Source organism: Arachis hypogaea, chromosome 2, assembly GCF_003086295.3.
Source record: "Arachis hypogaea cultivar Tifrunner chromosome 2, arahy.Tifrunner.gnm2.J5K5, whole genome shotgun sequence".
In the NCBI taxonomy this organism is placed as follows: Eukaryota; Viridiplantae; Streptophyta; class Magnoliopsida; order Fabales; family Fabaceae; genus Arachis; species Arachis hypogaea.
Window position 1 is genome coordinate 73,379,304 of NC_092037.1, and position 15,961 is coordinate 73,395,264.

Sequence of the window (15,961 nt, forward strand, 5' to 3'; positions counted from 1 at the left end):
TCACTATTTTTAGATTTTAAAATTCTTAAAAAAAATAATATATATATATATATATATATATATATATATATATATATATAGAGAGAGAGAGAGAGAGAGAGAGTAAAATTTTATTATTTTAACTTTTTTTAATAAAATTTTACAAACGAAAAAAAAGTTCAAACTAAACACATTTTTATGGTTTTTAACTTTTTATATCTATTGATTAAAAATTTTAAATTAATTTGCATGGACTAGAATTTTCATGAAACATGGTTAAACAATTATTGAAGAAGCAAAGTTTGAGTTGAAAATAATAATCATCTATTTACTAGAAGATGTTGGAAGCTTGAAGATTTTTTAAGAACATTTAAGACAGTAGTACAACTACAACATTCTACAACATTGAAAAAATTCAAAATCAAATTGAATTGAAATTGGAATCAAGCAAATGAGAAGATTATAGAAACTACATGAATACAAGTTGAAAGAAGATTCATGAAGTCAACTCATAAAATAGTGGTCATTACGAAATTGAGTTGTAATTCATAAATTATTATTTTAGTAGGAAGCATTGCCTATATAAAGGCTTCATATGTATGTTGTTATCTATCTCTCCATGAATCAAAATACTTAGTGTTTGTTTCAAAAATTTCTCTCATTATTATGAGTGTTAGTGAGTTTGAGAGATGAAAAATATGATTGCGTCATTTATATGAGTGAGTGATCCTAAAGCCAATTAAATGTGGGTATTCTACTTACATTTGGTATCAGAGCTGGTTAATCCAGCGCCTGGTGTTTGAAAGTTTATGAGAGAGTTCTCGCATAGTTGTTTATTCATAGAGTCGGTATGGCAAACACTTTCAATATTGTGTGGTCCGGTCCCAAGTTAGATGGAAAACTTGATTATAGTTATTGGGAGACTTTGATGTCTAGCATTTGAAGGCCCAGAACCTGTGGAATTTCATTAAACCAGGTTTGCAAGAAGGAGCAGATGCTGCCCAACAGAGGAGAGATCAATTGGCGCTATCTCAAATTCATCAAGGAGTAGATTATACAGTGTTTGACAAAATAGCAAATGCCAAAAGTGCAAAAGAAGCAAGGAACACGTTGAAGCTGTCATATAAAGGCGTAGATAAAGATCAGAAAGTAAAGTTACAGTCTTTGAAAAGAGAATATGAAAGGTACAAGATGTCTATTTCAGTAACTGTTGAGCAATATTTTACTCGTATTATAGATCTTATCAATAAAATGAGAGTCTATGGAGAAGATATGCCTGATAGCAAAATGGTGGAGAAAATTCTTCGCACCATAACGATGAAGTATGACCATGTGGTGACTACGATACTAAAGTCCCACGATATGGATACTATAATGATTGCAGAGTTGTAAGGAATCATGGAAAGTCACATCAGTAGAATACTGGAGAAGCCAGAAAAATTAACCGAGGAAGCCCTGAAAAGCTGAGTGAATTTAAGCAATGTTGCAGAATGAAGCCATACACAAGAAGGACGATGACGTGGTTTCAATCTTCAAAATAGAGGTAGAGGAAGTTTTAGAGGTAGAGGTCGTGGCAATTACAACCAAGGAAGTTATAATAATTTTACACCACCTAATCAAGGAATAGATGGAATGAATTTCAGGCCTGTCAACCGAGGAAGAGGTCGAGGCAATTTTTATTAAGAAAGAACTAAGTTCAACTACTTTCATTGTGGAAAGTATAGACACAAAGCAGCAAATTGCAGATTCAAAATGATGAATAACAATCATACACACGTTGTAGAAAAATAGCATCAAAATACTGATAACAATCCGGGTACTCAAACTTTATTTTTTACAAGTAATTCATGTGCTGAAGATAAAAATATATAGTACTTGGATAATGCTTGCAGTAATCATATGTCTGGTAGAAAGGAGTTATTTTCTTCTCTAGATGATTCAATTAAACTATTATTGAAGTTTGGTAATAGTACAAAGATCCCTATTGAAGGAAAAATGCACATACCAATTAGATTGAAGGATGGTTCTCTGAGTTATATTTCTGATATTTTCTATGCTCCTGAACTTAATTACAATTTACTGAGTATGGGAAAATTATCTGAGAAGGGATATAAGATGATAACTTATCGTGGATATTGCACTGTATTTGACAACAATGGACGGTTCATAAATAAGGCAAAGATGACTTTAAAAAGAATGTTTCCATTAAAAATTAAACATCTTAATCCCTCTTGCATGAGCTCTGTGATGATGATAACTGGCTGTGGCACATGCGGTTTGGACATTTTTATTTTCCTGGCCTAAACTACCTGTCAAGAAAAAGACTTGTTTCTGGTCTACCACGGATTTATATTCCCAACTGTATTTGTGAGATTTGTCAACTGGGAAAGAAGCACAGAGATCCATTCCCTACAGGAAAGTCATGGAGAGCCAGAAGATTATTTGAAATTGTGTATTCAGATCTCTATTCTGTAAAAGTTCCAAGTAATGGTGGTAGCAGGTACTTTATCACTTTTATTGATGATTTTAGTAGATATACATGGATATGCTTTCTGAAACAGAAATTAGAAGCATGTGATGTCTTTAAGACATTCAAGGTGTTTGTCGAAAAACAAAGTGGCTGTAAAATCAAAATCCTCAGAATAGACAGAGGAATAGAGTATCTTTCATGTTCAGAATACTTTAAGTAACCCAGGATTCAACATCAACTAACAACTAGACATACTCCTCAAAAAAAATGGAGTTGCTGAAAGAAAAAATAGAACCATCATGGATATGGTCAGATGCATGCTCAAATCAAAACAAATGCCTAAAGAGTTTTGGGCAGAAGTAGTCCCAACAGCAGTTCATATTTTAAACAGGTGTCCAACAAAAAGTGTTCGTGATAAAACTCTAGAGGAAGCTTGGAGTGGAAAGCGGCCTTCCATCCATCATTTTAGAGTCTTTGGGTGTATTGCTTATGCCCACGTACCAGATCAATTAAGAAAAAAGTTAGATGACAAAGGAGAGAAGTGTATCTTTATTGGCTATAGCATAGACTCAAAAGCATACAAGTTGTACAATCTAGAAACAAAGAAAGTAATCATCAGCAGTGATGTGACGTTCGATGAGAAAGACATGTGGGACTGGAACACAAAGACAGAAAAGCAACTGACTATAATTCCAAATACATGTGATGAAGTAGAAGAAAGGCAACCAGACACAACCAAACAACCAGAATCATCTAAAAGATCACAAAGAAAGCGGAGACTACCTGTTAGATTAGCAGATTATGAAATTGGCAATGACAACGATCCGTCTGATGAAAAAATCATAAACATTGCTCTATTTTCAGATTGTGAGCTATTGAACTTTGAAGAAACATCTAAAAACAACAATTGGAAGAAAGCAATAGATGAAGAGATTCATGCCATTGAGAAGAATGACACATGGGAGCTGACAGATTTACCAGCAGATAAGAAGCCAATTGGAGTAAAGTGGGTTTACAAAACTAAGTACAAACCAACGGTGAAGTTGATCATTTCAAAGCAAGATTAGTTACTAAGGGATACAAACAAAAGCCAAGTATCGATTATTTTGATGTATTTGCTCCTGTTGCAAGATTAGACACTATTCGTATGATTATTTCACTCTCGGCTCAAAATAAGTGGAAGATACATCAAATGGATGTTAAGTCTGCATTTCTAAATGGCAATTTAGAAGAAGATGTGTATGTTGAGCAACCTACAGGATATGAAGTTCTTGAAAAAGAAGATAAAGTTTACAAATTGAAGAAAGCTTTGTACGGGTTAAAGCAAGCACCAAGAGCGTGGTATAAGAAGATTGATTCTTATTTCATTGAGAATATTTTCAGAAGATATCCGTTTGAGCATACTTTTTATATCAAGTTCGTTGAACCTGGAGATATCTTGATCGTGTGTCTTTATGTTGATGATTTGATCTTTACTGTGAATAATTTGAAGATAATTGCATAATTCAGGGAGGCTATGATAAAACACTTTGAAATGATAGATATGGGCTTGATGTCTTACTTTCTTGGCATTGAAGTGGTTCAAAGAGATGATGGTATTTTCATTTCTCAGAAGAAATATGCAAATAATATTTTGAAAAAATTTCAAATGCAACATTCAAAGCTAGTTCCTACTCCAATCGAAGAGAAGTTCAAGTTACTAAGAGAAGATAAAGGAAGAGCAGTAAATCCTACATATTACAAAAGCTTGATTGAAAGTCTAAGGTACTTGATTGCGACTAGACCAGATATTGTGTTTGAAGTTGGTTTACTTAGCAGATTCATGGAGGAACCTTGTACCAACCATTTGCAAGCGGCAAAAAGAATTTTTCGATATATCAAAGAAACAAGAAAAAGCAATTCAGGATTTGTATTTCATCTTGGTTCTGGTGCAATTTCATGGTCTTTAAAGAAACAACCTGTAGTTGCTCTCTCTATAACAGAAGCAGAATGTATAGCAGCAGCAAGTTGTACAACGCAAGTAGTTTGGCTAAGAAGAATTCTTGAGGAATTGAACGAGAAACAAAGTACTTCAACAACAATATTTTGTGATAACAAGTCAGCTATTGCACTTTGCAAAAATTCAGTATTTCATGGAAGATCGAAGCATATTGATAGTCGGGTTCATAAAATTAGAGAATTGGTAAATAAGAAAGAAGTTGTGATCGAGTACTGTCCAACTAAAGAATAAGTTGCTGATATATTTACAAAGCCATTGAAGACCAAGTTATTTTACAAATTGAAGATGTTTGGAATGATTAATTCTGCAAGTTTGATTTAAGGGAGGCAATGTTGATTAAAAATTTTAAATCAACTTGCATGGACCAGAATATTCATGAAACATGGTTAAAGAATTGAAGAAGCAAAGTTTGAGTTGAAAACAATAATCATCTATTTACTAGAAGACGTTGGAAGCTTGAAGATTTTTGAAGAACATTCAAGAGAGTAGTACAACTACAACATTCTATAACATTGAAGAAATTCAAAATCAAATTGAATTGAAATTGGAAGTCAAGAAGATTATAGAAACTACATGAATACAAAGTGAAAGAAGATTCATGAAGCCAACTCATAAAATAGTGGTCATTACAAAATTGAATTGTGATTCATAAATTATTATTTTAGTAAGAAGCATGGCTTATATAAAGACTTCATATGTATGTTGTTATCTATCTCTCCATGAATCAAAATACTTACTGATTGTTTTAAATGATTCTCTCCTTATTATTATGAGTGTTAGTGAGTTTGAGAGATAAAAAATATGATAGCATCATTTATATGAATAAATGATTTTATGACCAATTAAGTATGGGGATTATACTAACATTATCACTCAACCCTAAACCACATTGATGCGAGTGGTGTCGCCAGTTCTGTCTCTCCGCAAAATGAATATTGTTTCATGAAAATGTGATCATTTTGCGTAGTCCTCATACAAAGTGGAGCTTTATCTGCTAAGATACTATCCTCTTGGGAAATGATAGTTGTGTAGTTACACAACTTCCATATTTGCGATAGCTAGAGATATTAAAGTTTCTTAATTATATAAATAAAAAACTTTCAAGTGATCCTAATTATAACCTTATTTGCATCAATAAATATCTATTTCTTATTTTAAAAAAAATAATACATAAGTAAAATATTTTTTAAAATATTTACTAGTCAAATTTTTTCACTAAAATTTACCAAAGCTTCACAAATATCCAAGAGATTTATCTCGCAAATTTAGTATCATTGAATATAAACTTCTATAAACTCAATTTGGCAAAATACACCAAATATCCTAATGATGGCTGAGAAAGACAACAGTGAACAAAGAACTTGACCTCAACACTAATGTACCTAACTATCTCTCGATAGTTCAGTTGGTAGTTGGTACATATTTCTCCTGGGAATCATCCTGCTGGAATTTGAATACACCAAAATATGATATTGTTGCTTCAAATTTAAGAGTACTCCATGAGCATGAGCATGAGCATGAGCATATACAACCACACATTGTTAGAGCAAGTATTAAATATACTTTCAAAATACTCATGAACTTTTCGGTACATTATGTAGAAAGAGAGCATTGCAATTAAGAACAAAAAATGGTTACGTTTATCAATATCCAGATAGGCATATATATTAGTGCATTGCATACTCAATTCCGCTATTGAACGGCTACACTTCGGCTATTGTAGATGCCTCGCATGGTCTTTATACTTTTTTTTTTTCCCACAGACAAATGACTAATCTGTTGCAAATTCGAGTTTCATAACACGCAAATGACTAATCTGTTACAAATTCGAGTTTCATTTAAATATTTGTCCTTAACCAATAAATTGCCACATATACAAAACAGGAACCTCGACACTTGCTGCATCGTGTTTATAACTAATTTGCTTTGTCATCACTCAACTTTCTTGACATGTTCAGTGCGAATAAATTACCAATGTTGTACAAACTCCAGAGTGCAATATGGAGATTATAACATTTCTATGAAGCCTATCACAAGAGCAGTCACTAAAGATGTTAAAAAATATTTTGGATATTAAACTATTTGTGAAAGAGATGCATCCAGTGGTTGAGACAGCAAATTAATAATTCTTAGCAGACCAAAGTATTATTAATGGCAAATTGGAATCGAAACTCATATGGAGACAATTTATGCTAGCTAATTTTACTTTTATTTTAGTATGTTCAAAAAAGGTCATTTCTCTCGTAAGACAGTTTAGCCTATTTTTTTTTTTTAGTAATATTAGACATTAAAATAACTTGAGATAATTATACATCAAAAAGGAAAGAAAAAAAAGCAGCAGATAGGTAAACCTCTAAACATTGGTTACTTTTTTTCATATTTTGATGAATTATAAATTTATTAGTTTCTTTACAACAAACTGTGGTGTGTACAAACATGGTTAATGAATTCCTTGTATCAGGAAACTCTGGAGAGGAAGTACAGGAGCTTCCCTTTCCATTTAATTTCGATCGTTGTTCTTTTTCGCTTATCATCTGTTTCGCAAAACAATGCCCATGATGAAGCAACATCAAAACTTCATTTGGATCAAAACTTCATTTGGATGTTGATGCTCCTTGCACAACATCGTAGCCGGTGCGGAACTTAAGTCCAGAACCTATATGGCCTGCCGTAGGCCATAGCCAGCTAAGGATATTTGGACCCAAAACCTGCGTTAAAATGAGATATTATGTCATTATAAAAATAATTTTCAATTATTAGGGGCAATTAATAAACTGAGCTAACTGATAAACTAACAAAAAGGAGCACATCCAAAGAAGAAAGAGAAGCAATAGATTTTGTACATTAGAAACCTGTATTAGTACTAAAATCCATGATTAACCAGGAAAATAATAGAGTAAAGAGCGAATGAGAGAGAGAATATATTAATCTTATGTAATGTGTTAAAGAGAAAATACTAGCCTCTGTTTATAATAATAGTAAAACCCTAATAATACTAATAAGAAAATAATGATAAACTTCAAAACTAGAACTAAGATCATATTTGATACTCTCTGATACGATTCAATTCTATCATGATTTCCAACAATTAGTGAACTGCTGTGACAAAGAAAAACTTTGAACCATAATGAATTACAACTACAGATATTAGAATTTTTTTTATATAGAAATATGAAATAACCAAGCTACTTAATAGTTCCCTGTAAGGCAATATAGACAGGTTCTGTTAAGAAGTAGACCGGTAATCTAAAAAAGCCTACCAAATCTTCATGACCTTCCTAAAACATTCAGTATATGTGCATTTAGCCCTAGCTAATAATGACTAGGATAATCAATGGAAAATGTTAAACCTGAATTCAATCTATAAAGTCATCCATCATGATCAAGATGAAACAAGTGGAGAAAGAAGATGACCTAATGGTTGCAAAGAGTTAAAATACTAAAATAGAATTCTTCAGCTCTTACAGAAGTCAAATTCTCATATGGGCCAAGGTCATATGGATGTTTATAGATACTTCCACCTTTCTCAGCAAGCCACAGAGCTCTCACTCCTTCATAATACTGCGAACAAGATTGCCCGTTTAATAAAAGTTAATATCAGGCTAATACAACAAATAACAATGCAGAACTGAAAACATCTAATAACCTCTATCGTAGTCTTGTTATGTAAGATGAGATAGACATGCCATACTAAAAGCACACATAATGCTATAGATAAAGGGACCAGCAAGAGGCCCGAAACAACCTGGAAAATAAAAAGGATGAATTTCATAAGAAACAAAATTGGAGTTTAGATAAGGAGTACTTTTCCATCAAAAATAGATTTATATATAAAATAACCCTTAGCAGAACTTACATATACAGTTCTGAAAGAGCCGCCACTTTTATCATCATCCTGAACGCCATCATAAGCTAGACTTCCAACAAGTAAGACCTACAAAGTTGTGAGATATGGAAAACGAAAAGATTGTCAGCCCAAGCAAAACCACCAAATCAAGCACCGCTAGGAAACTAAATCAGGCCCCATGTTACATTCATGCAAATAGAGTTTAATATAAGTCATAATCAAAATGAAAACAAACTCGTGCAGATAATGAAATATGTGACATACCAGGGAGTAGATGCATGCAATTACAGCATACAAGACAAAGATGAAGAAGACCTTATAGTTTGCATGGCCGACACAGTTATTTATCCAAATGCAATGGTGATCCTTACAACCAAGACATGAAACTTCTTGTCATTATTTAGAAAATCCGAGACAAACCTTGAATGATAATTCAAATAATGAAATCATGCATACCATTCGAAGCACACATCTTTTGCAAATCCGACAATGATGTGCACGGGGAGGCTTATAGTGTGAACATTTTTGGCAATATCGCAGATCTCCACTCTGCTTGCAGACCCAAAGCACCGTCAGACAAAAGTTCATGATGCTCAATATTAATAAACAACTTGTTTATGGAAATTATTGTAAGATCAAGAATACATTATTCCTTTCTTTCAAGAGTAAAAATTCAAATTGTTAACATCTCTAAATAATTTCATAGTCATGTTTAGACGAAAAAGATTCAATAAGGAGCACAAAAGATAATATCCTGATTTCAAGGACTCCACATGATTCTGCAGTTCATAAGCATATTGACCATCAAAAGGCAGAAAGACAGGAAACAAGGCTGGGCTAAACCAATCAAACTTATAGCCATGGTTATGAGATTGGATAGATGAGATAGCTTTTTAATTAGCAAAGCATAGTTGCAAGACGTGAGTTATCACAATTCCTTGTCCTAGTGTTAGGAACTCGTTAGTTTTCAGGAGTTAAATCAAAAGTTTGACTATAGATTAATTTCTGACTGATAGCATGCCTCAATGTTCACCTTCAAGCACTGCACTAAAGTGGTTTATGTTTTGGCAATGTTCCTTTTTTTTTTTACTTTCATTTACTTTTTTCTTTTTTGGGGCTGGGGAAGTGTTTTTCAATTTTTTTTTTTTCGTCTTCTATTCCATCAGATTCAAATAGAAAGAAATTTAGGAACAATCAGCAACAGACTAAACCCACTCTTATCCATGTCATCACATCTAATGTAAACATAGAAACTATCAAAGGTAATGGTAGTTAGAGTAGTATAAAATCTGTTAGTGCTATTAGTGGAAAGTTGAGTCTGTTATGTTAGTGCCCAGCTGCTATACTACTGTGGGCAGGTGTATGAGATATAATGTGTAACATGAGTGTCCTATATAAACTGGACATCACTCCTCTTTGGTATCAACACACTCATTACTTGCAATACACGTTTTTCTACTCTTCTCTCTCTGTTCTCCAATTCTGGTTTTCTCTCAGCACTACCCTATGTTCATTCAATCTCTAATACTCACTAATTCAAGCCTCAGACCACGAATACTATCAGAAACAATGCATTGGAAGCGTTTTCAATTTCACTGTATTGTGTTGAAGCATTGAACAATAATCTCTCCAATCAAATTGCTCAAAAGATCATTTCAAGCTGTATAAATCCTTAAATTCTTTATTTCTGATTGACAAATTAAAATTGGTTTCCACTTTCCAAACATTACATTCCACCAAAGAATCTATATTCTCTAACTTCTAGAGTATTAAACTCTGAAATGAAACAACAAAATGCTTTGGCTAAAAAAGAAGATAAATGAAATCATTTAATGGAGAATAACAACAAATTTTAATTGCTAGCCAAAACCAACAACCTCAAAATCATTTCCATTACACCTTAACAGTCATATCAGATATGGAAGATCATTCATTCCAGCCAAGAACACAACACAATTATTAACCTTTTCAAATGGAAAAAATTATCTCACATCATGACAACACAACACCAACTTGTAAAAGCTTGCACTTTTGTGCCCTAGCAACCAAATAATAAAATAAAACCAATATACAAGAGCTTGCATCATTGCACCAAACAGCAAAACCTTGACTAGATAATCCTTTGCTGTAAATGCACCATGGCCATAGAACAGAAACCATCACACCAAAACAACCAAAGCAGCATTTCCACAACATCATCTAAGTAACTCACTCCAGTTAAGACGAAAGCATTCTACCAGAAAAGACAACACATTTTAACCACATAACGTCTGTTCTAGAACCCTAAGCCTCACAAACATCACTACTTCCCAATCAGCCACGGACGCATGCTTCATATTGAAACTGAAAGCTCACTAAACTTTCTACTACCGCCACTCTCACATATCACGAACTCGCAATACCCACAAACTCAAACCCAAACCAAACCCAATATCAATTTCAGCTTAATATTCAATTTCCAATATTTATGTTCTCTTTTTAACAAGAAACCTCAACCCTCCCAAAATGCCGCACAGAATATGCATAACATTAAAATCTACAATATTTCAACAATAAGTATCTAAAGTAGGTCTATCATAAAAGTTCAATCTCGCAACGGAATCAAGATATGCAAAGTGAGTAAATGAGAAAGTTTGGGAAAACCTTGCGCTTGATCTCGTGGATTGGTGATTCGGAATCTTCAACGTCGGGCATGTAGGTGGCGGGGACGTGGCCGGGATCGGTGGAGATGGCGCGGCGGTAGGTGAGGACGCACATGGCGGCAAGAGCGGTGAAAACGGCGCTGTTTATGAGGCCGGGAGAGGAGAGGAGACCGAACCACCGGTCTACGAAGACGAAGACGGTGGAGGCATAGATGTAGGCGATGGACAAAATGACGAGGCTCACCGGCAGCGACCAGCGGAAACGACGCAGGTGCTTGGATTTCTCGGCCATAGGAAGGGGGCGGAGGCACCGGCGTTTAGTGCAAAACGACGGCGTCTCCGCGAGAAAAAGAGAGAGAGAGATGAATAATGATAGATGACTGATGATGACCTGTGTCCGAAGTTATGAGTCTAGACGGTGCCGTTGCCTTTAATTTCACTCTTTCTTTTTCTGTGTGCGATGGGATGCAACTATGGAACTGCTCATTCCTAAAATCATCATTATCAATCAATGTCTAACCCAGAGAGATTATTTTTTTTTTCTTAAATAAGGTTTTTGTTTCTGTTTTTACAATTTTATATTTTCAATTTGAGTGATAAATTATTGGTTAAATTATTTGACCTAATAATAATTAAATAAAAAGTTAAATATACAAAATTATAATAAAATAAATATTTAAATAATAAAAATAAATAATAATTTTATAGTTTAATATAATATAATATATAATACAATATTATAAAATTATAATACAATAGTATTACTGAGTCTATGATAATTAAATTATATATAAAGTGTAATTTATAAACAATGCATTCATGCCATATATATAATTATTAGCATGTGTTATGACAAAAGATAAGTTTGGTTAAGTGGAGAGAAATGTAGCAAGGTTAAGGACACAATCCTTGTTATAATATTTATACAACACCAACAATCGTAATATTAAATTTATTTTCTTTAGTATAATATTAAAAATATTTATTTTTTGTTGTGATAATAATAATTTTTTCGGCGATTAAATTTTTTTATTTTATTTGAATTTAAAAATAATATATTTAATTTCTATTTTTTTATTATCTTTAATTAAAAAAGTCATTTTTTTAGAAAAATAAATAAATAGAATAATAAGATTATTATATTTTTTTAAGATACAAAAAAGATTGATCATTGTATTTTTTTTAGTTAAAATTAAATAGTTAAACAACAAATAAATCACTAAAACTTACCTATAGAAATACATTTTAAAATTTAAAATAAAAGTAATTTAAAATTATTTTAATAACAGGGACAAATAATTAAACTAATAGTGGCATCTATTATATATTCATATATAAGTAAAGGAATTATAATTTTTTGTGGGAGCACTTGCCTCCACCCTCTTATAAGTAGATTTGTCTCTGCATTGTTAATATAAAATAATTTTACACGTTATCTAATTATATAATGCTATATTAATAAAAAATAACTACCTTAGTTTTTATATTGACCGCGTAAATAGTGATATATTTCATGAATTATAATTCAAAATAATAAATTTAAAAATTTTAAATTGACATTAAATACATTCTAAAATTTATAATTTGTAAAACATGATCATTTATATATCAATAGTTATTAGTCACATATTATAAGCATATTTACAAACTATAAACTTTTATTTCGTATTTAATATAAGTAAATAGTTAAAAGTATAATTATCAGATTCGGTTCGATCTGACCGGTTCAACCAAAAATCCAGTCAGTTGATCAAACCAAACCACTTTTTGAACCGTCCAAACATCAGACCAACTTAATAATCAAGTCGAAACACTGATCCAACGGTTGAACTAATAACCTAGTGACCTAGTGCTCTGATCGAATTAATTATCGATTCGGTTTTGATATCTATGGTTGAAAGTCTAAACTAAAAATAATTTATTTTTTTATAAAATAATATTTTGATGAGTGACTCAACGAATTTTATAAGCTTTTTTCTAAAGCATAAAACCTATCCTTTTTAACTAATAAATTTTAGAAAAAATCCAAATCTAACCTATTTAATAAAACGAATCAAGTCGAACCATGAACTCTCATCGAATATCTGACCCACATCCATTCCTACCTACTAGTAATATATTCTTCATTAATGACTAGTATCTAAGTACAAACAAAATAAATAAAGTGGGCTTAGTCTCCAAACAAGGATAGAAATAGACTAAGCAGTTAGAGGCCTACAACTTAGTGTGTATTTAACCTAACTTGATATGGTCTGTTATAACTTACAAAAAAAGCCTAGACTCAGATTATTATAAAAGTTTTAATATATTACTACGTCAGATTTAGACTTATTAATTAATCTTATTAGTCTGTCAGGTTTATTTGGAATTATTAAAACATAAATGAATATATAAATAATTTTTTTAGAGAAGTGATAGGGGCAGCAAGTTTTGTAATTTATAGCCATCAATTAATCATTATTAATATTTTTAATAATGTGAGATAACATTTAATAATGTAAAATTACTAATTTTTCTTTTATTAGTTAAATGTTGGCCAGATTTTAATAAAAGTGCTATCCCTAAATATTTTTATTTTTTTATTATTAACAAAGTTATTAAATATTTTAAATTATTTTATTATAAATATTTGTGTATACTTTAAATATTTTAAAAGTTAAGAAACTTTTGTAAATGTTGTGATAAGATCAATTAGGTGGATGCCCATTTATGATGGGCCGTTGAATATTCTTAAAGAAAAATGCATTTAATAGGGTTTGAAAAAGGAAACCTTGTACATGTATAAATAGGAGGTTAAACCTCTGTTGATTATACACACAAAAGTAATAAGACACCCTTCTCTCTCTCTCTAATTATATTTCTTTATTTTATTTGTTACCTTTTTCTTGTTTATTTATTTAGTTATTTTATAACATGTTATCAGCACGAAACTCTAACGAAATTTCAGGAAGACTTCAGGTAACAAATTTTCATTATGTCGAAACTCTTTCATCTTGAATTTAATGCTCTAAATATATCTGGAAATAATTATTTATCATGGATACTAGATGCTAAAATCCATCTTGATGCAATGGATCTTGGAGATACCATTAAAGCTGAAAATAATACATCGCAGAAGGATAAAACCAAATCCATGATTTTCCTTTATCGTCATCTTGAAGTATGATTGAAAAATGAATATCTCATATTAAAAGATCCTGCAGATCTGTGAAAAGACCTTGAAAAAAGGTACAATCATCAAATACTTCCTTAAGCCCAATATGATAGAGAAAACTTTCTCGACCTTCCATGAGTCGAATGTGCTCCTGCAGTAGCAATCAAGAAAAAGGATTTAAAAAATATTCTGAGCTAATTTCTTGCTTTCTTGTTGCTAAACGCAACAATGAGTTGCTCTTAATAAATCATGAAGCACACCCAGCTGGCGCCGCCCCATTTCCTGAAACAAATGCGGCAAATTATAATCTCAGAAGAGGTAAATGGCAAGATTTTGATAACAAGAAAAATGATGGAAGGAAAAGAAATTATATTCACAAGAAAAGATCTCACTAGAAGTGGGATAAAGAAAGAAACAATGTGCAAAGTATATTAATTGAGGATAAATGCATCTGTTGTGGTGGAAAGGGTCATTGGTCACGTACCTGTCGTACCCCGAGGCACCTAGTTGATCTTTATCAAGCATCCTTGAAAAGGGGTGCCAAAGAAAAAGAAACAAATTTTGTTTCAAATGATGAAAATTCCACCACGCATTATGATGTATCTAATTTCTTTAAGGATTCTGAAGGAAATATTGGCTATTTGATCAATGATGGAATAGTTTAATATGTGTATGTGTTTGTTAAGTATTCATGTGAATAATTTTACTGTGCATGTACTTCTACTCATTTTATTATTATTATTATCATTTGTCTTTGAAGAAAAATGGCAAGGACATATTCTGAAGATATTTGCCTTACGAATAGTGCAAGTTCGCACACTATTCTTAAAAATACTATATATTTTACCCATCTTGTGCCAAAAGAAGAGTATGTTAATACTATTATTGGCTCAGGCAATGTGATAGAAGGCTCCGGAAGAGCTATAATTTTGTTTCCTAGAGGAACAAAATTTATAATAAATAATGCACTATTATCTACAAAGTCTCTAAGAAACTTGTTGAATTTCAAAGATATTCGCCGAAATGGATATCATATTGAGACAATGAATGAAGGAATCATAAGTATTTATGTATTACAACTCATGATTTAAATAAAAAGGTTATATTAGAAAAGTTGCCCTCACTTTCATTTGGGTTATATTATACCAAGATTAGTGCAATTGAATCACATGCCATGCCACTGTAAACCAGAAGTTTACTAGCCCAAATGAATTCATAACTTGGCACGATCGATTAGGTCATCTGGGAACAACCATGATGCGGAAAATTATTGAAAACTCCCATAGACATTCACTAAAGAACCAGAAGATTCTTAAAACTAGTGAATTTTGTTGTGCTGCATGTTCTCAAGGAAAGTTAATTTTAAGGCCATCACCAGTAAAGATTGGATTTGAGTCCCCTGAATTCCTAGAAAGGATTCAAAGTGATATATGTAGACCTATTCATCCACCATGTGGATCTTTTAGATATTTTATGGTTTTGATAGACGCATCTTCGAGATGGTCACATGTGTGCTTATTATCTTCTCGCAACCTGGCGTTTGCTAGATTACTGGCTCAAATTATTCGATTAAAAGCACAATTTCCAGAAAATCCAATCAAAGCAATTCGTCTTGATAATGCTGGTGAATTTACTTCCCAAGCCTTTGATGCTTATTGTATGGCTAATGGAATAAGTGTTGAACATCCAGTAGCTTATGTTCACACACAAAATGGGTTAGCAGAATCACTTATTAAACGCCTCCAATTGATTGCTAGACCCTTACTTATGAGAACAAATCTCCCAACCTCGGTTTGGGGCATGCTATTTTACATGCCGCAGCACCTATTCGTTTGAGGCCAACGGGTTACCATCAATTCTCTCCTATGCA

At 32.2% G+C, this 15,961-nt stretch overlaps 1 protein-coding gene and 1 long non-coding RNA gene across 2 annotated transcripts; one reads left to right on the plus strand and one right to left on the minus strand.

Moving 5' to 3' along the window:
* The first annotated feature begins 607 nt into the window (after positions 1-607).
* Positions 608-1,990, plus strand: LOC140177908 (uncharacterized). Its single transcript, XR_011869538.1, has 2 exons — positions 608-1,163; positions 1,364-1,990. It is a non-coding gene; the product is annotated as an uncharacterized lncRNA (long non-coding RNA).
* A 4,800-nt stretch (positions 1,991-6,790) lies between these two features.
* Positions 6,791-11,486, minus strand: LOC112748036 (probable protein S-acyltransferase 16). The gene is made up of 7 exons (XM_025796246.3): positions 10,939-11,486; positions 8,752-8,844; positions 8,560-8,661; positions 8,305-8,382; positions 8,095-8,193; positions 7,914-8,009; positions 6,791-7,156 (listed from the first exon to the last, which is right to left on the minus strand). The coding sequence occupies exons 1-7, from the start codon at positions 11,227-11,229 to the stop codon at positions 7,043-7,045; spliced, it is 873 nt and encodes a 290-aa protein (XP_025652031.1). The 5' UTR covers positions 11,230-11,486; the 3' UTR covers positions 6,791-7,042.
* Between the last annotated feature and the right edge of the window lie 4,475 nt (positions 11,487-15,961).

Bases quoted from the DNA above. Each gene is read 5' to 3' on its own strand.
- LOC112748036 (XM_025796246.3), bottom strand. From the start codon at position 11,229: ATGGCCGAGAAATCCAAGCACCTGCGTCGTTTCCGCTGGTCGCTGCCG. The intron at 8,845-10,938 runs GTTTTCCCAAAC...GTCTGCAAGCAG, and splicing joins TCCACGAGATCAAGCGCAAG to AGTGGAGATCTGCGATATTG. The intron at 8,194-8,304 runs GTAAGTTCTGCT...TTTATTTTCCAG, and splicing joins GCTCTTTCAGAACTGTATAT to GTTGTTTCGGGCCTCTTGCT.